The 24,122-nt window shown below is 41.1% G+C and overlaps 2 protein-coding genes across 3 annotated transcripts; both read left to right on the forward strand.

Annotated features, from left to right (window-relative positions):
* Positions 1-2,799: 2,799 nt before the first annotated feature.
* On the forward strand, positions 2,800-14,482 carry LOC117559178 (G1/S-specific cyclin-D2-like). Its single transcript, XM_034235869.1, has 5 exons — positions 2,800-3,217; positions 4,095-4,310; positions 6,714-6,873; positions 9,131-9,279; positions 11,748-14,482. Exons 1-5 carry the CDS (start codon positions 3,023-3,025, stop codon positions 11,892-11,894), a joined length of 867 nt encoding a protein of 288 aa, XP_034091760.1. The 5' UTR covers positions 2,800-3,022; the 3' UTR covers positions 11,895-14,482.
* Positions 14,483-15,064: 582 nt separating this feature from the next.
* tigarb (TP53 induced glycolysis regulatory phosphatase b) lies at positions 15,065-23,468 on the forward strand. Of its 2 annotated transcripts, none has more exons than XM_034235883.1 (6): positions 15,065-15,184; positions 15,445-15,482; positions 16,328-16,449; positions 17,027-17,104; positions 17,209-17,319; positions 21,221-23,468. In XM_034235883.1, the coding sequence occupies exons 1-6, from the start codon at positions 15,153-15,155 to the stop codon at positions 21,650-21,652; spliced, it is 813 nt and encodes a 270-aa protein (XP_034091774.1). In that variant the 5' UTR covers positions 15,065-15,152; the 3' UTR covers positions 21,653-23,468. The 2 variants fall into 2 exon arrangements, with proteins under 2 accessions (XP_034091774.1, XP_034091776.1); XM_034235885.1 differs by having other exon boundaries at positions 21,242-23,468.
* The last annotated feature ends 654 nt before the right edge of the window (positions 23,469-24,122 follow it).

Below are 24,122 nucleotides of genomic sequence, written 5' to 3' on the forward strand. Positions count from 1 at the left end.
CTGCCATAGCATCCTCTTTTCCACTGTCAGTAAACCCAAACAGCTAGCTTAACTCAGAGCACATGGGCAACCTGTAATCAAGCTCGGCCCTGAAACAGGCATGTCAAAGTAAATCCTGTGTTTATATCTGAGTGAGGCTTCCCTCATGGAGCGACCTACGCAGGAAACACATAACATGATGTTAAGCTTCAATCCAATCTGTGGGATTAAAGATTTTGACGATCACCCTCGGATCCTTCTCTTCCTCTTTCTTTGTCTCTTTCCCTTCATATGTGGCAGTTTGCCCATCTCCGGGCCCCTGTGTGCTCTGGTGGGTTCAGTGGACTGGTATGCAGCAGGAATCTTTGGATCAAGGTGATTTCACGCTCCTCCACGTTTTCCCAGGGCTTTGAGCGCTCTCTGTTACCTCTGCGCAGCCCAGAGTGTGTGATAGCGGCTGACGTGTGTTATCATAGGACACATACACAAACAGCAGCAACAGGGTAAGGCTGCTCTATCTATCTAACACCTTTGTTTCCCTCAAGTGTCATGCTTTGACTTTCTCTGGTATGGGAGGCTTCTTTGGGCTATTGCTGAGAGACCCCCTTTGGACAAAAACACTAAACCATGGGATTTGTCAGCACCTTGATCAACAGACAAAGGGATAACCCTCCGACATGAAATCTCAATTTTAAGATGGATCCTCTCAAACATTCACCCCCTTTCTTTGAAGTAGAACTAATCTTGCTAACCTTGACATTCCCACAGAGACAGTTCCCACTCTCACTCCACAGTCTGCTCTCATAATAGCCCCACAGTGCTCTTTTTTACTCAATGAAACTCCATATCTCATTCAGCTCTTTGGTGGCAACTGTGAAAGGGGTCAAGTTTGAGAAGCTGTTCCAGTGAGAAGTGTTTCAGTTCAACTACTGAACTGACTGTAAATATACCTACACATGATCGGAAGCAGCACATTTAGATGCCTGAAATTGAACTGCATGTTTGATGCCTTTTGATAAAGAATGTAGCACTTACAGCTGCACAGAGAAAACCCATGGAACGGAAATGGCCTTTAGGGATCCACAATGATAGGAACATTACAACATCATGACATCCTCTTCTATTATTATCCTAGCTTTTTTCGATTAGATCCTGTCTTAGAAGAACAATAAAACATCCTGAGCACTCTCTGTAGATTTGCATGTCCATCCTCATACTTTGCCAAAGGACTTCCTTATGGAAAAAAAAATCCTGGAAAGGGATCAACATACTGTCCACACCCTTCTCCATGAGGATGTAAGCAAAATCACACTGCGTTCCAAGGATCTCAGCTCATGTGGCAGGACTATGACCTGATTAAAAAGTACCAATGGTTTCAGAGAGACTATGTACTGACTTTTTTGCAAAGGCTATCACATGTGATTAGATAATGAACCTTTACTAACAGTTATGCTATAATAAAGAAAGTCTAGTGTCTCTGTACATTGACACTATAGTTTAAGATACTGTATAAGCATGCACACATAACACAGTTGAGGCTCATAGGAATTCATTTAGCAAGTTAGCAAGCCTAAGTGAGTACATTTTGGACAAACTAAATTACAATCCAATCTGGTTATGGCGCTTTATAAACAATATGGATCACAAAGGTGGTTTCAAATCATTGAGAAGGAACCATGAATACTTTTTGACAATTAATTCAGTAGCTATTGAGAAATGCAACCCAAACCAGCAAATGTGAAACTCTCAGTGACGGTGGAGTTTGAGAAAAGTCAGAGGATCATCAAAGTCACGACGATTCAGAGGAACCATGAATGTTTTTACTACATTTCATGCCAATCCAGGAAGTATTTGTCCAGATATTTCAGGCTGGATCAACGTGTTTTGTGCTTTAATTTTCCTACATAAAAAGAATGAATATAGATGTGCATCTGTAAAGGACTGTTTCCAGTCTTTTGAGCTAAATATTAGTTGGCACAGAGATATGTTGATACTTTTTGAACTGAGAAGCAGATCATTTAATGCACATAGTAACCTGTAAGTTGGCAGCAGAGAGCAACATGATTGAGAACTATTTATGTACTAATGTCTGCATGGATGCTAGGAATCTTTTCTGTCATTCTAGATATACAGGACTGATGGCAGACAGTGCAAAGTGCTGATTTGTACCATAAACTGCATATAATAATGTCAACAGTCTATGATTTGTACACTAGTGATGTGGCATTTTTCCAGTTTTCAATACAGCAGTGTTCTTGTTGATATTCACTCTTGTGCTGCCTTCAAAAAGGATTTATGAAATATTTATTTTTACAATAACCTAAACATATTTGACCATATAGTGCAGGACATATATGGTGATTACACCCCAACCCACGTTATAAAAACGTACATCTGCTGCCCTAAACATCTTAGCTATTCGTCCTGTTTTTATCATTATACTCATTCTGCACTAGCAGTGTGCTTTGATTACAATAATAAGCAATTATGCTATCTTAAAATAAGCTCTCATATGTAATTAGTATAGGTTCATTGTAGTCATTATCCTATATTTCATGCAGAGGCACCATACAAGTAGGTCTAAAGTTAAACCATAGACTGTATATAAACCAGTTGTGAAACAGATGAGGCCCACGTCACAGTCGAGGTCTGCCTCTTTCAAAGTATTAGGAAAGTAGAGCGAGACCGGAAGCTCAGCCAACAGTCCATAGAACACCACCAGTTACAAGAGAACGGATAGTCCCACAGCGGCTTTTATTTTGAAAGCTGTTGCCGGATGTTGTATTCTTCGTTGTACCCGGTTTGACTCGGAGCAGGATCAGGCAGCGCACACTGAGCGCAGAAGAAGAAGCAACAGTGAGGCAGGAGGACGGACTGGAGCCAACCCCCAGCAGCAGTCTCAGCCTCATGCTTCATCCTGGGCACTTCTCCTCCTCCTGTCGACAATATTGTGACAATATTTATTTTTGTATCTGTCTTATCTAGTCACAACAACAAAAAAAACACAAAAAGAAAGTGGAAGGAGGAAGAAGGGGCCCGAGTCATGGAGCTTTATTGCATGGAGTCGGACATAGCCGTGAGAGCCCAGCCTGACCCAAACATCCTCTATGATGACAGAGTGTTGCAAAGTTTATTAACTATTGAGGAAAGGTTTTTACCTCAATGCACGTATTTCCAGCGGGTCCAGAAGGATATTCAGCCTTATATGAGACGAATGGTTGCAGTTTGGATGCACGAGGTTTGTTGGCATTTTCTGCATTCATGAGCTAACTGCTTTAGCTAATTTCTTCTTATTGCATGCTGACTTACATCTTTTTAAGTTACTGTATGTGTAGAACACACGTTTTTGTTTAGTTCAAGGGGAGTAAACAAGGATGTTATTTGACAATTGAATGAGAATGACTCACCAAAGGCGTGGGAGAACGGAAATTCCACCACGAAGAAAATTCAGCTTCAAAGAAATAGCCTAGCTAGATATTTACATTGGTTAACATCTGCAAAGTTGAAGCTTTTTGCTAACTAACTATAGCTCAGGCGACAGAGGGGAAGTTAATCTTAATTTACATGATCGAAAAAGTGACTGTTCCTCTTTTAATTAATTATTATTAATTATTTTAAACTGCTCAAGCTCGTTGGCTCTGCTATAGCACCGTGCATGCAACACTACTTTAATTTTTCAAGATGAAATCACGTCATGTTTGCAAAGTGTTCTGGTTTTTAACTGTCGAGAAGTATTTGAACACAACTTCTGAAGATTGTGCACACGATTTAAAGCTCCTACATGATTTATTTTCATTTTAAACATTTTTTTAAAGATGGCAAGCCCTAACAAGGAAGAGGAGTTGAATGGCGACGTTTTGCTGAACGACTTCCTATGAACTCATTTGTAACTCTGCTTTTCACTGACTTTGCTAAGTGTTTTAATTACTTATTTAACCTTTAATCTACAGACAACATTAGCATGGGAAAATCACATTCTTCAAGTAACCACCCCCATCTTCCACTGCTGATTTGCTTTGAAGCTTACAAAAGTGTAGCCTACTTTTTCTTTTTATATGTGTTTTAATATTGCATCAAATTAAAGTGTTCTGTTCCATTTTTCTGTCTCATTTTAGGTGTGCGAGGAGGAGAAGAGCAATGAGGACGTCTTTCCTTTAGCTATTAATTATTTGGACAGATTTTTAGCAGTGACACCCACAAGAAAGACTTATTTGCAGCTTCTGGGAGCTGTGTGCATATTCCTGGCCTCCAAGCTAAAGGACTGCAGGCCGATATCAGCAGAAAAGCTTTGCGTGTACACAGAAGGCTCCATCTCATCACGAGAACTGCTGGTAAGTATAGGATATCCCACCCCAACCCCATTCATGTTCACAAGAACATCAAAATGCAGAGTCATATTTTGGGAGATTTTCTTATGCTAATAGCTGTATTGGTTTCACAGGAAGTATCCCATGCTCCTTATAAATGGAGCTGTGCACAATATAGCCACATCCTTTTTTGGGATCCACGAGGACTGGAGAGGCGTGTGTTGCCATCTAGTGCCAGTTATGCAGTACAGGCCTGGGATATCTAGTGCATAGCCTTCCTCTCTGCTTCAGTTGGTTATATGAATTCTCCCCCCCCTGGAAAAGCATCAACAATGCTATTTATTTCTAACCTTAACACATTCATTTGAGTAATAGTTAAGAGAAGCATATCTCTAAATAAATGTACATTTACTCCCTAATTAGCATCTTATTAAACGTGAAGCTGTTGTTTTTGAGAGCTAAAATGTAATTGTTTTTATTGTTATATTATATTTTCCTTTTTCCAAAGACAGACATATTAGGTTCATCAAACAATCAACAAGCTCTTCTTACAAACTTGTCCTGAGGCTTTCCACTGAATCACACACTCATCATCAGCAGATTCATTATGCTCATTGGCAATGGACCTGCATATTAGATGTTTTCCATGATTCAGAGATTACTAATAGCATTTCAGGGAAGAGATGAAGAAAAGCAGAACAGACTATGGTTATCCATTGACGGGAACATAGTTCCAAGTACATTTTCAAAATATATGTATAACCTTTGGAGGTTTTGGTGGTTGAGAAAAACAAATAATTTAAGGCAAAGCATACAATTGTGATACATAAAGAAAACAATTCACTACGACTTGCAGTATAATAAACAAAATATGGTAAATTAAGAAAGTAATCGTCAGTTAAGAAAAAGCAGCAAATCCCCCCCCCCCCCCCCCCCCCCCCCCCCCGGGCCATTTGAGAATCTGTGACCTGGTGATGTTTGGTATTTACAATCTGTTTCTTATTTTAGCCAAACAGCTCCACATGCTCTATACATCATGTGTCGCCTGCAGCCGTTGAGGGAAATGACATTCTTCCCATTTGATCCTCCATATTGTCCTAAGACTCCAGATTCCTGGATATCCTGTCAGGATGCACAGAGAAGGGCGTAAGAGTCGCTCAAAGATGTTGCAGCTCTTTGTAATGAATACTGAGGCTTCAGCTGCAACAGAGGAGTTACAGGGGTTGAATGTGTTGGGGGGGGCAGCTGTGCAGGAAGTGAGCGCAGCGACAGCAAACCTCCGCCCCGCTCATCTCAATCTACCCAAGTGCTAAAATAGGTTAAATGCAGGCATGTGTTCTGTAGGTTATGTACAGGAAACCCACGTAAATGAGAATGATGTTTCAGATGACGGATAAGCGTTGAGTGAAGGGCTGGTGGGGGGGGGGGGGCGACTGTCCCTGTAGGCTTTGGGTTTTCAGTGTACATTTGCTTGAATTGCTACATTAGGATACCTAAAGTACACTACAATTAGTCTTTATTTAACTTGATCTTTCTTTAACTAGCTGCCACAGTTGTGTGTAGCAGTGTTGAAGTCTTGGGAGACCAAGAGGAAATATGTCTGGAATGATTCAGTTTGATGAGCGATGTCTAAATGAAATCGACTTTTAAAGATGTAAAAGTATGTGTCAAAATGTGTACAGCAGATATCTTACACTGTAGTTTACAATGTAAGATATCTCTCGTCTTTACTTGTGGGGATCTGAAGAAAATCTCATTTGTAAATTAGCACAGCTTGACAATGGAAACCTCGAGGGAAGCCATCTTCTTGGATGGTTATTTTGGTAAAAATAATGGAGTATTATTAATAATAATAACACATGGGATTTTGATAGCGCTTTTCCTAATGCTCAAAGAAACAGTAGTCCTAATCCACTGTTTCAGATAATAACATTAACGGCTCATTATTTGTCTGAGATTATCTAATCAATTTATCTCAGTTTCAATTTCTCTAGGTCTGTAGGTTTACTTTTTAAACATGTGTTTTCTATAGATTGCCTCATCACACAGGAAATTAAATCATGAACCCTGTACACCTCTCTTGCCGCTGCTGTATGAATAGTCGGCTTTTTGCTGCAGCCTGTGCAAACTCACTGTGGCTGTTTGAGGCTTGTGACAGGAAGGAAGGGGCTAGCTGTCTCATTGGCAGGGCAAAGCTTGTCACATGCCGGCGTTATGAACACAAAGGATGTGAGGAATGAGAAAGGCACGCAGATAATAAGATACAGCGAGGAGAGATAAAGTGAAAAAATGTTACTCTTCTTACAGACCCATTTCCTCTGTGATCTTCTTCACGGTCAATGGAGGCATGGCAGCACGCCATTTAAACCTCTGACTGAGGAGATTCTGACCCTACTTACCTTTCTCATCTTCTCCCCTCTCTTCTAGGACTGGGAGCTGGTCGTGCTGGGCAAGTTGAAGTGGAACATGGCCTCAGTCATCCCCAATGATTTTATAGAGCATATCGTACGCAGGCTGCCCCTTCCCAAAGAAAAGCTGGCGATAGTCCGCAAACACTCAGAGACATTCATTGCCCTCTGTGCCACAGGTAAAGTTACCTTTTTTACATTCATTCATATAACTGACGCTTTTATCTAAAGCAACTTACAATAAGTGTCACCGCTGCAAATCATCTCATGAACCTTTTCTGATTTGTTCGCTCACACGTTGACTTTTCTGCTATGCAATTCCCATATCCACCAGAATATTCTCACACACTCAAACATTCTCCCATCGTGAGTCATCTGTGACCTCTTTCTTCTTTCCGCATACTCTGCCGGCTGCTTTATCCACTTTCTAGTCCCAGCCTGTAGTAGGGCTTTTTCTTCACATCTGCTAAAAGCTGCCTAAAGTGGTTATTAAAACATTTATCTTTTAAGTGTCTGGGAAAAATCCTATCGGTGCTCTGTTTAGATAAACCACTGTTAATGACAGCGATTTTATCGTACTGTGTACTCTCCTGTAAGCCCCAGGTGCTGCCTGTATTGTTTGTTGACGGGGAAGCTTCCAGGTTTAAAAAGTCAGGGCAGTGATCCTCCTCCTTCCTCTTCCCATTCCAGCCTTATGTCCAAAATAAACTCTGGAGAAACACAAACTCAGATGTTCCCTTAGGCCTCTCTCTAGGTGAATTTTCCTAGCATGCCTTTGCCTAAACTAGGAATCCCTCTAATATGTTCATATCCTGGACATAAATACTACAGCAGGATCCCCCAATACGCATAATGAGCTCGGTCACAAGGATGCCTTTCACCTGTTACCTTTCGGCTAATTCAATGAAGGAAATAAAACAAAGGAGGTCACTTGAATGAAGAGTGCAATGAAGTTCCTCCTCACAAATGTCAGTGTGGTCAGATTTGACCAATAAGCTGTTCTGGTTAGAATTTGGTTATTGGAACCGTAGGCTCATTCAATTTCATGCCCTGTTTAGCACAGTTTTAGTGTCACACCTTTTTTTATTAATATATTTGGGTGTGTTTCAGTGGTGGCTTCTGCTTTTCATAAGCAGCTGGTTATATCAAAGCACAAAGCAGCCGCAGTGGAAAAAAAGAGGCCTCCTGTGGTTGTGCAGTAATGTAAATGTTTGGAGTTTTATATTGAGTTGAGATGTTATTCTTATGATGGAGGAGCTCCTCCTATGGACAGCTGGCCCCTGGAGGAGGAGATGGGCGTAGTGAAGCAGGCTGCTCTCCGGGGTTTAATCCAAGCTATCAGGAAACCACCATGGGTTAGGACTGGGCTACGACTATGTGCTGGATTGGACATGTACAGCACTTAACAATTGTGTGTGCCAAGTCTCAGCCTTCTTTAACTTTGGTCATCTCCACGTGATGAGACCGGAAGAAGCTCGTGTATTGTAATGGTGGAAAAACCCCTCCAGGGGCAAAAACATCCTGAACTCCACAAGTTGTGAGAAACTCCTCAATATAAGGGCTGTGTGTATTTCTGAAGAAACATGCTAGAAGATTAACACTGGGTTTCATTCAAAGCATTCAAAACACTTACTGTTTGAACTTGTCATTTCTCAGTTGACTTATCTATCAAACAACAACTGTGCTCCTCAGACTTCACTTTGTTTGCCAGCTCATAACATTTACCCTAGTTAGCAACTAGAGGGTATTTAGTAACCATCTTTGTTCCATAAATTCCTATTGGACCTGACAAACAATCACTGTACACATAGTAAATATGTTCATGCATGAAACATGACTTCGACTACCCCTTCTTTGAGATCAGATGTTCTCAGTTCCTCTGAAAAGGTTTTCCTTTGCAGCTTTGTAAAAACATGTTACGAGGAAACTCTTGGCAAGCAACTTTTAGACTCCTAGTGGTCTGATACGATGCTTTCAAGTGTCCCGATTAAATGAAAACAACAGTTGAGGCGAGATAGAAAACCTTGGAAAGCAGCTTAGCGCAGAGTTGTACTCTCTCCTCCTCGATCCAGGCCTGTTGTCGTTTAAGCCTTTAGACTCGAATACGTACCAGAGGGAGTCGTTCCAGGAACTCATTGCGCTTTGAGTAGGAGGATTCCTACTCTGCTTTTCCAATCAGTTAAATTCTTAAGAAGGAAACCACGTAGGTTGCATTGTGCAACTACGTCTGAGGAAATTCACACTGTGGGAAAGTCAGCTTCAGCTGTGCAGCATGCGTTTTGAGGATGATTCAGATGTTTGCACCTCTTTTACATCTGTCATACTTCCTCTGGGCTAATTAAGTGTTCTCATCATAGCAACAAACGTGATATTCGTACATCATTGCAGTCTGAAGCTTATGCCTGACTAATTAAATTAATACTCCTTCCTCTCCAGATGACCGCCTTGCCATGAACCCTCCTTCCATGATCGCCACTGGCAGCATGGGAGCTGCTGTCTGCGGCCTGCAGCTGGACCAAAGCGACCCAAGGCTGAGTCGAGACAATCTGACAGACCTGCTGGCCAAGATCACCAACACAGAGGTGGTGAGTACACCAGTGGATGAAATGTATACTTTCCAGAAGTAATCACTGAGGAGTTTTAGTGCTCCACAACAATGCATTGTTAATAATAATCATTGCACCATCTCACGACAGCAGTATAAAAGGCCCTTCGGTAAACTACAGTGATGCCTTTAGTAGTGACACATTGAAGCTATTTACTTTTCATGGAGAGAGAGCGTTTGGCTCTTGGCTGTGGAGCCAGACTGCTGCTATAAAGAGCAGCGGCAGTGGGAATGTCTTCTTAAAACTCAGAGCCCACATTCTTGTGGTAGGACACATGCAATTTCTCTGCAAGGCTCCCACTTCAGCTGCCTGTTTGCCCCTCCTGGTGGAAGAATATGTTCGTAATGAACTCAAGAGCGTCTTCCTGAGCAAAGGCCTGATGAAGCTATCGGCGTACATGCACAACAACACTTGTAAATGTTTGCATTGACTTGAATCAATTAATCAATAGTCAATGTGCAATACTGAGCATTATAGAAAGTTAATGGAGTTTCTGCTGAATGCAGGTGCTTTGTTACACATTCAATAGGAGTTAAACGGCCTCCAAATATGCTTTAATGTCATATATAAGTCAGTGTAAGTTATAGACTGTGCTTGCCTTTTTATAATGAGCTTGTACAGCTGATCAGTGTAAAACAATAATAAGGATATGCAGACTGTGCTGTTTGAATTCAACTCTGGGAGAAAATGGACCTTGAATGGATTATATTACTACGTAACAATTCGTTTTTGAGCTTGTTTTTAACCAGATGAAGATGTATGATGACCATGTCCGTTTGTTTGTGATTCATTGTGTGATTCATTATGTTAAATATAAAAGTCATAAAAACAACTTTAAATGTCACCCTAATGAATTTTGGTACTGGTAATCGATATCCAATAATAACTATTTGGAGATTTTATTGGAGTTTGTACAGTATACTGTAATATCCATAGCAACCGATTTTTAAATAATACATTATAATTGCTAAGAAAAGAAACTGCAGACAAAGTAATTTGACACATCAAACGATCTTAAACTATACCAACATCCAAGTGTGTGCTTTCATTGCCACAGTGAGTCCTTGTTACACCAGCGAACCAGTTCAGAAGCATAGAAATCCAAACAGACCGCAGCCAATGGGCCACAGGAACAACACGGTGCACCTCTTAGCTTGTGGTTACGTTGCCACGGTGACGAACACACCGCAAACCCGGCCGTCACAACAGGCGCTCCGACTGCAGCGCATGGGGTTCCAATTATTCGTACATTTCAAAGGAATGCGGGCCTCTTTGCGAGCCTCGCTTCAGTCTTTAAAGAGTCCTGCAGCCGGCTCAGTGAGCAGACCTCCCACATGTTCCTCCAGACCTGAGGAGGGGCACAGACACAGAGGATCCCCTTTCACTGGAGAAGTTGTCCAAAAACATCCGGCACCACTGTCCTATATTCTGTTTTACACCAAATCTCAGAGGTTCAGGGTGCAGAAGGTCAAAGCCATTTCCTCTAGACCTCCACATGGGGCTGACCGTGCTTTAAACCCAAAGGGGGGTGAGGGGGGGCTACCAGATCTGCTTATCTGTTCCCAGACAGACCACAGAGGTTGTGCCCCCTTCACATTCCCTCTGTATTGGTGCCTCAGACATGCACAGGTCCCGTGTCAGAGAGGACTTGCTGCAGTGTGTTGGTATTGCAGGGTGCTGGTACCATTGTTCTGGTCCTGGTGCAGACAGGACCACCTACCTCAACTCACATAATTCCCTGCTGGTATGCCATGCATGTGACCAAAGCTGTTGAACAATTCGCACATCAAAAACCAGGTTTTTGAACGCCAGGGTCCGCAGACGGGTGTACAGATTAAACACCCTTTTAATGGGTGAATACAGGGGGCATGTTTTATTTAAAGTTACATAACTTTATTAATCTTTCATGTAGACAGAAACTTGGAGTTGAAAGTGATGATTTGGGCTTTGACACAATCTAACTTTTTTCTGTAGACCATAACCTTTTTTTTCTTTGAAAGGCATTTTTAAAATGTAAGCTTATTATAAAGGCATACGTAGACTAGACACTCAACATTTATTTTTCAATGACAACTTTACTTTTACAACCTAAACTCTTCGTTTTGCAATCCAGTCTGAATTCAATTCACACGGTTACATGAGTTATAAGAGATAGTTAAAATTAAAACGGAATTTATAATAAGGTTACAAGCTTAATCGCTTATTTTTAGTGAGGTACAGTAGTAAAGATAAAACAATTCTTATAGGCACCTGGGTGTTTATTTTATTTTGGTTCTGGGCAGCTTTATACTCTTGTAGCTCAGCTAGTTTAAGAACAGGAATATCATGCCGTGGGGTAAGACAACAAAAATGAATGCACAAAGTCAACCAAAAGGTGCCTGGACCCTGAACAGTAGCAATGGGGTAATTCAAGTGTGTGTAACAACGTCCTACCGTTTTTGCTCCAGGACTGTCTGAGGGCGTGCCAGGAGCAGATGGAGCGTGTGCTGACCACCAGCCTGCAGCAGGAGAGCAGCATCCGAGCAGGCAGCAAGGCCAGGGAGCAGCAGGACCAGTCCAGCACCCCTACAGATGTGCGCGACGTCAACTTATGAACTCCACCCGACTCACGCACCGCTCATGCCTGTTTACCGAACTAACAGGAGCACATGAGCTACCAGTATCTACATCAAGGCGCCACATGAGCGATGGTGTGATGATCTGTGAACTTTTAGAAAATAAGCAATTCCTAGTTTTCCTCCTTTTTTTGCCCCATTGTACCCGGTGTGCTTTTCACCTTTTGTACGGACGATATGTAACCAAACAAGCTATGTAAGAAAAAAAAAATGGAAAACTTGATAGTGCCTTAGGTTTCCCTGAATGGAAACCTGAATATATTTTCATACTTGAAAAAAAAAACAGCATAATTATATGATATACTTATTTTTTTGATACAACCTAGTAGAAATAAATGATAAATATTGCATATCTAGCTAGCATTTAGTTATGATATTCTTTTATCATCTTATAGTGAGCAGTTATCAATTCAGTTTGTATGGGTTTTCTTCCCCTGTACAGGGAAATGCCCATAGTAAAGTTTGAAATGCTGATAATACAGTACATGGCATTTAAACTAAGCTGAGATCCAATCAGAGGAGCTCTATCTATCATACTGTGCACCTGTAGCACTGCTTTCTATTTATGCTGAATAGCTAGCCGGGAGTGGGCTGGGCCTGCTCACAGAGGAAGGACACGAGGGGCTTTGAGTCTGGAGCAGGGGCTACTGTTAAAGGTTAACACAGAGGTCAGTTATTAAGGTCTTGATTGAACTGGCTTATCCACAGACCAGTACAGTAGGTTCATATAATTCAGCGAGGCTACATTGTTATTGTTCATAGTCTAGCGTTAGACACACACGTTAGAAACACGTTAGAGTTTAGTAGATGGGATTTTAACCTCTGCTAGGTCGTACTGATGTTACTAGAGGAAAATAAGATTTAGCAAGTTTAATGGAGAAGGAAATGGATGCAGGTTGAAGGAAGTTTTTCAAGAAAAGTAACGCATGTGGAATGGAAAGAGGATGCTAGAGGTCTAGATTGATGAATGATAGCGACTTGGCGAGAAGAACTTAAGCTATGTCATGTTTGCAGTTGCATGAGTGACACACAGTAGGTGGAAAACCCCCTTGTGGGGGGGTTCAGATGAGTTGCTGCAGATTCTCCTTTTATCAATTTCTCCATTAACTTTTTTTGAGAGTGGGCGACTTGGAAAAATATTGATGCACTTTTTTATAGACACACTCCTTATGTATGGTAGTGGTGGTTGAGGAGAGTTCAGTGTTTTTTTTCTTTCCTTTAAGTTATTTTAATTTTTTTTTCTGGGCTGGATTCCCATGGGGTAACGCACATTGTCTTGAAAGCTACGCCCCGACAGGTGAGTAGACGTTGGATAATCTGTGTAATAGTTTAATAGAATATCAACTAAAGAAAGCCAAGTCACTTGTAGACTTCTTTTTTTTGATTATTTGCATTTATTTAACCTTACTTGAATTTATGTTAATTCATAGCCAAACCTTCCAATAGTTCTTACAAAGGGTCACACGCATATTGTGTCCAAAATATTCTCTCTTTTTCCTGTTTTTCACTCTTTGTATGTAAGCCTCTCTGAACTGAAGTGTTACAGTGACATGGGAGGTAGGGGTTTCAATGGTTTGAACTGTTTGTCGTTATATAACCAATTTCCCCTTGAGCACAAATGCTAAAAAGTCCTCTTTACATTTTACAAAAGATATGTAGTTTCTAAATTCTATTCATGTTCTGTTGTGCAACAAGCCAAATGTTTGTTTTCTCCAAAAAAAGTGCTTTAAACAGAAAACATGTTTATGCTTCTAAAGGTTTTGTGTATAATTTGAAAGAGATAATTCCAAAGTGAGAACAAACTATATTATACACATCATTCTCTTGCTGCTATGAAGCTTTTCTTTTCTAGTCTTACACAAAGATGCCTTATTGTGATTCACTTGTGTGCTGCTATATTACGAAATGTTGTATATGTAACAAGTCTTCTTTGCTTTTCCGTTGTATGTGTACTGGAGGAAACGTAACACAGTTTGGTGCGGGACTGGAAGTACTTGGTTTTGCCGATCTTTTTTGATTAGCATGTTTTCATTTGTATCTTTATACTCTACCATATTCTTGCTGCTTCTTTGTTATGTTTGTGTACCTCAGGTTAATTTGGACGGATAGAGCGAGAGTCCATCTCGCATTACCTCATCAAACTTTACAACACAAACGTTGTTTTCACTCTGAACTTGTTGACGGATTTCACTTTTTTTCAGCCTTGATGAGAAGGACAGTTAATCTTCTCTTTGAATAAAAAAAAAAAAGTCTGACCCCAGATTCCACTGAACCGTTATAAGGGCCTGTACTTTAAAATAGGTTGTTTCATGTAAGTAAAACATATATATACTGTAATGTATACATGTATTTGAAAGAAAACAAAATATTGGCATGTTCAGATCAGTTCATTGGAACAAAATTGAATATTGTTTATTTTTGAGGTACCCATTCAGTCTCAGTTAAAACCACAAGAATGTTTTATCATTGTTCAGTGTGGTTGTTTTCCAAACTCCTCTCCCACTATCCCCACGTGCAACCACACAGTGTACCTCAACAATTTCTCATCAATAAATTGGCTAAAATCATGTGACTGGCTAATTTGTTTTCCTCTGCACAGACTGAGATCAGCCCATCTGCAATAATAATAATTCTGTTCCATTCTGTCTTTAGTGAGATCTGCCTTTCTGTTGATGACAGCTAAACCACTGAAAACAAAGGTGATGCTCTCAAAATTATAAATAAGAGTTATTTTTACTAGTGAGTATTACATTCCAACATATAAATAAGTATTTTCCTGAAGAAAGGCAAGTACATACTTGTAACCTTACATTTATGAATATAGATATTAAGATATTTTCTATGGTTCTTGTGTCATCACACAGGTGGCTGTGTCTCAAATCATTAAAAAAGATTACATGGCACGCATTTAGTTTAAAGTGACTGTTTAGCACAGGACAGGAATTTCATGAATCAAAGAGGGTTGATAGGTTGTGCTTACAGACAGAATTCGGAAATAGTGTCATTTGAAAAAATATGTTGATATTTAAATATATCCTTTTTCGTTCTTTATTTTTTTACAATCATTATTCAGACAGTATAATGCCTTCATTGTACACACTCTGATACACTAGGTGGCGGTGTGCTCCTTAAAGTATGTGTAGCGAACTGTCAATAGACGCAAAGAAGAAGAACAAGAAGATTACGTCACATATTTGCCGGTGAACTAACCCGGATGTAACAGCAAGTGCGTTGAAAATGTTTACACTCAGTATAACCCTCGTGCGACAGTAAGTGATTATTTTCACACCACTTTTTTACACCATGACTGTGACATGAATTCATTGTAAATGTGACATTATTCTGCATAAAAAGTTAGTCCTGTCAGTTGTTGTTGGTGGCTATATGTCTGTCAAAAATGACAGAAACAAAACAAGAATATAGTGCTTTAATCGTTTTAACCAAGCTATAGCTTAAGCTTTGTTGTCAGCTTTGAAGCAGGCCTACGTGGATATGGCTGAGCTAATTCAAGGACATTTATTTCTCACAGTGGGGAAACACAGTACAACAAGGAGAAGCTGCTGCAAGGTAAGTTGAAACATTAGCACCTGTATAGAAATGAGCAGCATGGATTTACAACAAAAACATTTGAATAACATCTGCCCCATTAGACAACCATTTAACCTACTGAGGGCCTTGCACAGCTATGTTTATATTGCTACGTAGGCGGACATTGTCAGGATATGAAACCTGGTCTCAAAGTGTCAGTGTGTTGCAACCACCTGAATACCTCTGCCCTCACCCCACCCTTAAGACAAGTCTGTTGAAGAACTGCAATGACTCTCCTAAGGTAACAAAAAAAGAGGAAAAACCCTCCACAGAGCTGTGTTGGGTTTGTCCATTCTAGGCTACCGTAAAACATGGAAGGGGTCATTCTAAGCTGACAAAAACACAACAACTCTTAGTTTCAGGTGATTATTGATGAAAACATGAATATTTTATTGTATTTGTGCTAATAGATCCCCTTAAATACTACACACTGGACCTGTAATTAAGCTAAGTAAATTAAAAGAGATTTACCTAGGTCCTTTTTAAAATGTTAAGGCCATTGGCTATCCACTTCTGCTTTCAAATACAGCATCAAACCATCCCTGGATTTGACAAATGTTTTCAACTATCTTAAACATGACATTTTTCTACAGAATACAGTAGTTGTGGGTTTGTCCCCCGATTTCAAGGTAGAGACGATTGTCACTCCCAGAAATACAGCATGTAGCTGGCCATCAATGACACAGCTCTGGTCCAACATGTGTGTTTTATAACGTTAGATATATTCTTACGTGTTGCAGAAAACTCCCTCTTTAATAGTCTTAACACTTTTTTGCACTGTAAAGGAGTATTACTGCAGAAACTAAAAGCTCTGTTTCCTTTAGGTCAAGGCGTGGACACACCTCTGTCAGAAACAGGTGTGCAGCAGGCTGAGGCCGTAGGAAAATATCTCCGAGACATCGCATTCAACTATGTGTTTTCCAGTAACCTACAACGAGCCATACATGTAAGTCACACTCATTCAATTAGAAAGTTACCTGTCCTGTAAAAGTGAATACATATCACACACAGATGAAGTGACAGTGGAAGAAAAAGTACAGACTTTGAGGACCTGATCTTCATTCTTTCATAGGACATTAGTTAATCCATCCTTGAATGTTTGTGAGTTTAAACCTGTAGAAAATGTGTTTGGTACCCATTAAAATACCTCATAATAGACACTAATAATTAACTTACAAATAAAAGTACATTCTTTTAGGGTTTCTTTCGTATGTCTTTCAAATCTTTCCTGTCTTAGCTTAGTAATCTCTTTACCCATACATATCTGTAGCTTATTTTCCATTATTAGCAAATCATTTTTGTTCCACCAGTAAAATGAACAATAGTTTTCCAAGAAAAGTGAAGCAAAAGAAGGAAAACGGGTTGCATGGATATGACATAGCTGTGTGACCACTCATGTCTCTGTGGTATCTGACTCACTGATGTTGACAGTGTATTAATGATTTTTCAGTCTGTCCAAGACTGCTTCTGTGGGTGGTTACAAATGTATTGAGTCAGTCATTGACGATAACTGCTTCCCTCAGACGGCTGAAATAATTAGGAGGAACAACACTCATTGTTCTGGCACGGAGATGGTTTTGGATCCATTACTCAGAGAGAGGGTGAGATCCATTGACTTTATACTTTATCCAAATATATATAATAATGCAGTACTACAGCAGTTTATTTGGTGAGTTCTAAGAGTATGGTTGTCTGTTTAATTCAGGGTTTTGGTGTTGCTGAAGGACACCCCAAAGAGCATCTGAAGAACATGGCAAACGCTGCCGGCCAGTCTTGTCGTGACTACACCCCCCCAGGAGGAGAGACTTTGGACCAGGTGAGTCACACACAGTCAGTATTTGGGTACTAATTACATTACATTACATTGCATTTAGCTGACGCTTTTATCCAAAGCGACTTACAATAAGTGCGTTCGACCAACAAAATACAAACTTGAGGAAAACAGAATCATATAAGTACATCAGGTTTCATAGAGCCAAAACATTTCAAGTGCTACTCAACTGGCTTTAGATAAGCCAGCCTTTTATTAGTATATAAGTGCTTTGTTAATAGTTCTATCGCTCGAAGTGGAGTCGAAAGAGATGAGTTTTCAGTCTGCGCCGGAAGGTGTGTAAGCTATCTGCTGTCCTGATGTCAATGGGGAGCTCATTCCACCATTTAGGAGCCAGGATAGCAAACCCACGTGTTTTTGCTGATGGGAACTTGGGTCCCCTTCGCAGCGAGGGTGCAGCGAGCCGTTTGGTTGATGCAGAGCAGAGTGCACGTGCTGGGGTGTACGGTTTAATCATGTCCTGGATGTAGGAAGGGCCAGATCCATTCGCAGCATGGTAAGCAAGTACCATTGTCTTGAAGTGGATTCTAGCAGTTACCGGAAGCCAGTGAAGGGAGCGGAGGAGCGGAGTGGTGTGGGAGAATTTAGGAAGGTTGAAGACCAGACGAGCCGCTGCATTCTGGATGAGCTACAGAGGTCGGATGGCACATGCAGGTAGACCAGCCAGGAGGGAGTTGCAGTAGTCTAGGCGTGAGATGACGCGAGCCTGGACCAGAATCTGCGTCGCTTTCTGGGTCAGCTGGGGACGCATCCTCCTGATGTTGTAAAGCGTGTATCTGCAGCAACGAGTTGTAGCAGCTATGTTTGCAGTGAAGGACAGGTTGTTATCTAGGGTCACACCCAGATTCCTTGCAGTCTGAGTCGGGGAAACAACTGAGGTGCCAATGTTGATTGTTAGGTCAAGAGTGGGACAATCTTTTCCCGGAAGGAAAAGCAGCTCAGTCTTGTCAAGGTTGAGCTTGAGGTGATGATCAGACATCCACTGAGAGATGTCAGCTAGACAAGCAGAGATGCGTGCGACGACCTGGGTCTCTGAGCGGGGAAAGGACAGAATCAATTGGGTGTCGTCAGCGTAGCAGTGGTATGAAAAACCATGCGGGCTAATGACTGATCCGAGCGAGTTTGTGTACAGGGAGAAGAGGAAGGGGCCAAGAACAGAGCCCTGAGGGACCCCTGTAGTTAATTGACAAGGGTCGGACTCGGACCCTCTCCAAGTAACCCTGTAGGTGCGGTCTTTGAGGTATGAGGTGAGGAGGGAAAGTGCAGAGCCTGAAACTCCAAGTTCTTGGAGAGTGCGAAGGAGGATCTGATGATTCACCGTGTCGAATGCAGCAGACAGGTCCAAAAGGATGATGATAGAGGAGAGGGAGGCTGCTTTAGCAGTGTGCAGTTCCTCAGTGACAGCAAGGAGGGCAGTTTCTGTGGAGTGACCTGCCTTGAAACCAGACTGGTGCGGATCCAGAAGGTTGTTCTGATGGAGATAGCAGGAGAGTTGTTTAAAGACAGCGCGTTCAAGTGTTTTAGACAGGAACGGGAGGAGAGAGACAGGCCTGTAGTTTATAACATCAGACGGGTTGAGAGTGGGTTTCTTTAGGAGAGGGTTTACTCTTGCCTCCTTGAGACTGTTTGGAAAGTGACCAGAAGTTAGAGAAGTGTTGATGAAATGGGTGAGAAACGGTAGAATATCAGGAGCGATAGTCTGAAGGAGGGTTGAAGGGATAGGGTCCAGAGGACAGGTGGTAGGGCGGGCAGAGGTAATGAGGGTAAGAACCTCACTTGGAGAGAGAGGGGAAAAGGAGGTCAGTGTGTGGGTGAAAGGAGGGTCTGGTGACCCAGCGGTGAGTAAAGGTGAGTCAGAAAAAGAAGAGCGAATATCATCAACCTTTTTTTCAAAGTGGTTAACGAAGTCGCTTGACAGAAGGGAGGAGGGGGAAGGGGCTTTGGGGGGGTCCAGGAGGGAGGAGAAGATGGAAAATAGTTTTTTGGAATAGGAAGATTGGATCTTATCTTGAAAGAAAGTGCTTTTTGCCTGAGAGATCGAAGCAGAGAAAGAGGAGAGGAGAGCCTGATAGGTTAGGAGGTCGTCACGGTGTTTGGATTTCCACCGTTTCCGCTCTGCTGCCCGAAGGACGGTTCTATTGGCACGCAGTGCATCATTTAGCCAGGGAGCCGGAGGGGACTGACGAGCCTGCCGAGATGTGAGAAGACAGTGAGAGTCCAGAGAGGATGAGAAAGTAGAGAGGAGAGTTTCTGCAGCAGAGTTTGGAGGTAGTTGGAACGAGTCCGAGGAAGGGAGGGCTGAGAGCACCGACGAGGCAAAGGTAGAGGGGGAGAGGGAACGAAGGTTACGGCGGACAGGTGCAGGATGAGAAGAGATTAGTTTGTTATGTTTGGAAAGGGGTAGAGAGAATGAAATGAAGAAGTGATCGGATGTGTGGAGCGGGTTTACAGAGAGGTTAGAAGTAGTACAGTTCCTTGAGAATATGAGATCAAGGACATTGCCAGCTTTATGAGTTGGTGGGGATGGAGACAGTGAGAAAGCAAAGGCGGTTAACAGGGATGTTAGTTTGTCTATCTTCCCTGTCTGGAGGTTGAAGTCTCCGAGAAGTACAGCGGGAGGACCAGTTTCAGGGATGTGTGAGAGGAGATGATCTAATTCCTCCAAGAAGTCCCCCAAGGCGCCTGGTGGACGGTAGAGAACAACAATGGTTAATTGTATAGGATGGGTTACTGTGACGGCATGGAATTCAAAGGTGGAAGGAGTGAAGTTAGGTAGCTTGAAGAGGGAAAAGCTCCATTTGGGAGATAGCAGGAGACCAGTGCCACCTCCTCTGCCAGTGGGTCTGGGTGTATGGGAGAAGGAATATGCAGTGGAGAGAGCTGCTGGGGTGGATGTGTTGGATGGAGTAATCCAGGTCTCAGTGAGAGCAAGGAAATCCAGAGACTGCAGGGAGGCGTAGCCAGAGATGAAGTCAGCCTTAGGAACAGCTGACTGGCAATTCCACAGGCCGCCTGAAACTAGATGTTGGATCTCAGTGGAGCATGTGGGATAGACGAGAGCAAGCCGGTTATATCGATTACGAGATACACGGGGCCAGTGATAATTACTGATGATATAGTAGTGGTCAAAAGTTGAAAACAGTCACTGTGAAACTCAAGGCCAAGAGAGTATTACTTGTGCAACAGCGCCATGTAGAGTCCATTTATAGTATTGCAATTAAACTGAGTTGTGGCCAGATAATGTGCAAAATGTAAGGTAGTTTAACCTGTTATGCCCTGACCCTGTTTTTCAGGTCTCAGGCTCAAAAATGACATGCCCAGAACAAATGACTATATCTTCACTTCTAAAAGGAGTAAATTAATAATCTTTGTTCTCAAAGCAATGATAGAAGAGTCAGAATCAATATAGATGTTTTTTTTATTTTAAAGTAAATTCAGATTGACCATAGTAAAACAAATTCAATTATAGTTTCCGTCAAAAAAAAACAACAACATTACTTATAGTGAAAACCACCCTTGAATGATGGGATAGTAGACTAAAAGCTTTAGGAATCCAAACTATAACATATAATAAGTACCCTGTATCAAGATTGATGCAAAACAAGTGAGATTTGACCTTTTTAGAGAGGTTTAGAAAAAAACATGCAATATTGTTGTTTTATTTTATTTTTTAGAATGATGGTTAAATAAATTACCTGCAAATCCTTACATTTGACAAGCTGCAAACAGAAGACAACAATTCCTATCAAAGCAGTTGCTGATGACTTGTCAATCAAGTAACGGATAAAGCAACAAACCATTTCAGCTCTAAAGTGAATTTTCTTTAAGGAAAAAGTGTAGCTGACAGATTGCAAAAAGAACAGGCTGACTTTCACCTTGCTTCCAGGTGAAGCTACGATTCAAAAAGTTTCTCAAAGCCCTTTTCCAGCAATTATCGGATGAACACGGCAGGGCGGGAGCACCTGAGGCTGCAAACGGGACAGCAGCTGCTGCCTCGGAGCGGGCTCCTGGAGGCTCGGCTGAGGACGGGCTCCAGGAAGCGTCGGTCCACGCTCTGGTCGTGAGCCACGGAGCTTACATCCGTGTGGCCATCAAGCACCTCCTGGAGGACTTAAAGAGCTCTCTGCCTGCAGGGGCCAAGATGTCCCAGGTGTTTTCTCCATGTCCAAACACGGGCATCAGTCGCTTCGTTTTCACCCTGAGCCCCTCCGAGTCGGGCCCCGTCCTCTCTGCTGCTCGCTGCTGCTTCACCAACAGGAAGGAGCACCTGGGGAACCTCACAGCTGCTGAAAAGTGTGGAGGGAAAGAGATGGGATAAAAGTTTTTTGTACGGCGTTGGCGTATTGGTGTGCAGATGTACACAGTCTATGATGGGAACAATCATGAATGATGAACACTAAACCGAAAAAACAGGGAAATACTTCAAGCAATGCACACTGAGAAATAATGTGTTCTCATTCATGTGTATAAATATATATATATATAACGTTTACTTAGAATCAACAATAAGTGTCCAGTACTGTATTGTCAAACTGTTCCTTCATCCTCCCAAGTGAGGCCAGTGAGAATTGAAGTACTCAATATAACTGTATTGCCTCTTTTATCATGTTATACCAAAGTCAGAACTATTTAATGTAAGTTTGAACACTCTGTATGCGTGGCATTTTTAAGTGTGATACGTATCTTGTGATGCTGCTGCTCATTTCACTTGTGCAATACAACATGACAAACCTGAATCTTTGTCGAGTCTGATAAATAATACAGGATGCACATAATATATGAAATCCGTCCAACTCTTTGTCGTTCAATGGTTGTTTTTAGTCTTTCTATTATTAGAGTCCCTTTTTGATCCCCTCTGAATGCTTTGTGCTTCGCTGTCGGTCATGGCCTCAATATTTCAAAGGAAATCCAATCTATTTATACTAATGCCAAAAGCTAACATCTTAAAACTGAAGACTTGAAATAAACCAAAAGGAACAACTAATGCATTACAGAATATAAGATGACATAGAGGAAAGTGGACTCTTTCTAGATTGCTTTTTCATTGTTATTGTCAGTGGTGGAAGAAGAATTCAGATATGTTACTTAAGTTAAAATAGTACAATAAGTAAAGGTCCTGCATTCAAAGTCTGTAAAAGAATAAATGAATTTGAACCAGTACCAACTGCAAAAGTCCCCATGATACAGAATGGCCTTTTTCAAAATCATGTATTATTACTGGATTAGAATGTGTGATGTTATCATGTTTACATCACTTTAATGTTGCAGCTGATAAAGGTAGCTCTTATTCTTACTACATCATATAAGGAATGAACCATTTCACCTACCAGTGGTAAAAAAAAACGAGCTCCAACTAATTCAATAATAGGATATATAATGATATGAATTAGGTCATTCTGCAATATGACTACTTTTACGTTTGTTCTTTTGAATGCAGTATTTTCACTTTGTGGTAGCCTATTACTACTTGTACTCAGATAAAAATGGATCATCTTCCACCACTGAGAGGAGACAATGCCTAGTGGCTTCAATCGTATCTTCAAACAGCTGATTTAGTCCGTTTTCTCATCTTTAGAGACTGGAAAAAGCCACCGCATTACTGGAGTCACCATGATGAACTTTAACGTCCATTACAGATGTGTATTCTGAAAGAGCTTCAATATGCTGCAGCTATAGAGTTAGTGCCAGATGACAGGATTGAAACCACTTTGTTATCCTAGTTAATGGGTAACAAGTTAAAAAGAGAGTAAGATCGTCACAGTGTTTTTTAGAGTGAACTGACTCATGTATGCTAATTAGAGTGCAGGATTTCCAGCTATAATGGAACTGCTGAGTAACTGGCTCAATGTTAAACCTGCTTACTCATTCATGACTTCCTGTCTGACAGCACAAGTTTTTTGCCAAATTAGAACACTAAGACACATCCTTATACATTTGCCTAAATAACACACAACACCATACATGTTTCCTTTAGTTTATTTTGTCCAAAACACTATGTCCACAACTCTAACCCATACATTCAAAGACAAACCATGTTTTCTTGTATGTACATTTCAATTGTAAATCATCCTCATAAATACCATAAATAACAATAAAGGAATGGAATTAAATAAATAAATACTCTTTGGGACTGGTTTAAGTGTTTGCCGGTGGTGCCCAGCACCTGTAAAAATCACACCGCAGGAGTTTAGGTGTGCTTCAAGATGAATGCTCTGTAAAGGATGTTTACCCTGTCGTAATATCCGTTCAAGTCATGAATTAGATTTGACAAATACAGAAACATTTACAAAACAAGTACTGTAGTTGTCTGTAGTTTAAAAAGATGCTGGAATTGCTGTTTAAGTTCAAATCTGACAATATACAAACATCAAATCTCCTATGTCTTGTCCAACTCAGTAAACGTAAGACTTTAAAATAAAGGCAAAACGTAACATTAACTCTAGTAAATTAAACTCTTATGTATATTAATGTATATATTTTTGATTTAAAATCATGCCTCAGTAGACAGGGCCTTCAGTCCTCCAGAGGTGGGCTATGATAGGCTCCTGTCTTGATATAACATCATGTCACTGCCAAGTGTGGGCTCCTCAGACCAGCTGTCAAAACCTATTGAAAAGAGTCTTTAAAAAATGCATGCTGACTGTGATTATTAAATTATAAGTTTGCATTGGTAACCTAAAATCAATCGTCTTAAGGCCAGCCAAACTGTATTTATGAAATTCCAATAAATGTTTACGACCAAGTGTCAAATTAGCTCCATTACTGTAATGGCTCAGGATGGGAAAGGA

The sequence above is a fragment of the Gymnodraco acuticeps genome, unplaced genomic scaffold (assembly GCF_902827175.1).
Source record: "Gymnodraco acuticeps unplaced genomic scaffold, fGymAcu1.1, whole genome shotgun sequence".
In the NCBI taxonomy this organism is placed as follows: domain Eukaryota; kingdom Metazoa; phylum Chordata; class Actinopteri; order Perciformes; family Bathydraconidae; genus Gymnodraco; species Gymnodraco acuticeps.

Bases quoted from the DNA above. Each gene is read 5' to 3' on its own strand.
- LOC117559178 (XM_034235869.1), top strand. From the start codon at position 3,023: ATGGAGCTTTATTGCATGGAGTCGGACATAGCCGTGAGAGCCCAGCCT. The intron at 6,874-9,130 runs GTAAAGTTACCT...CTTCCTCTCCAG, and splicing joins CATTGCCCTCTGTGCCACAG to ATGACCGCCTTGCCATGAAC. The intron at 9,280-11,747 runs GTGAGTACACCA...TTTTTGCTCCAG, and splicing joins AGATCACCAACACAGAGGTG to GACTGTCTGAGGGCGTGCCA.
- tigarb (XM_034235883.1), top strand. From the start codon at position 15,153: ATGTTTACACTCAGTATAACCCTCGTGCGACA. The intron at 16,450-17,026 runs GTAAGTCACACT...TGCTTCCCTCAG, and splicing joins ACCTACAACGAGCCATACAT to ACGGCTGAAATAATTAGGAG. The intron at 17,320-21,220 runs GTGAGTCACACA...CCTTGCTTCCAG, and splicing joins GAGGAGAGACTTTGGACCAG to GTGAAGCTACGATTCAAAAA.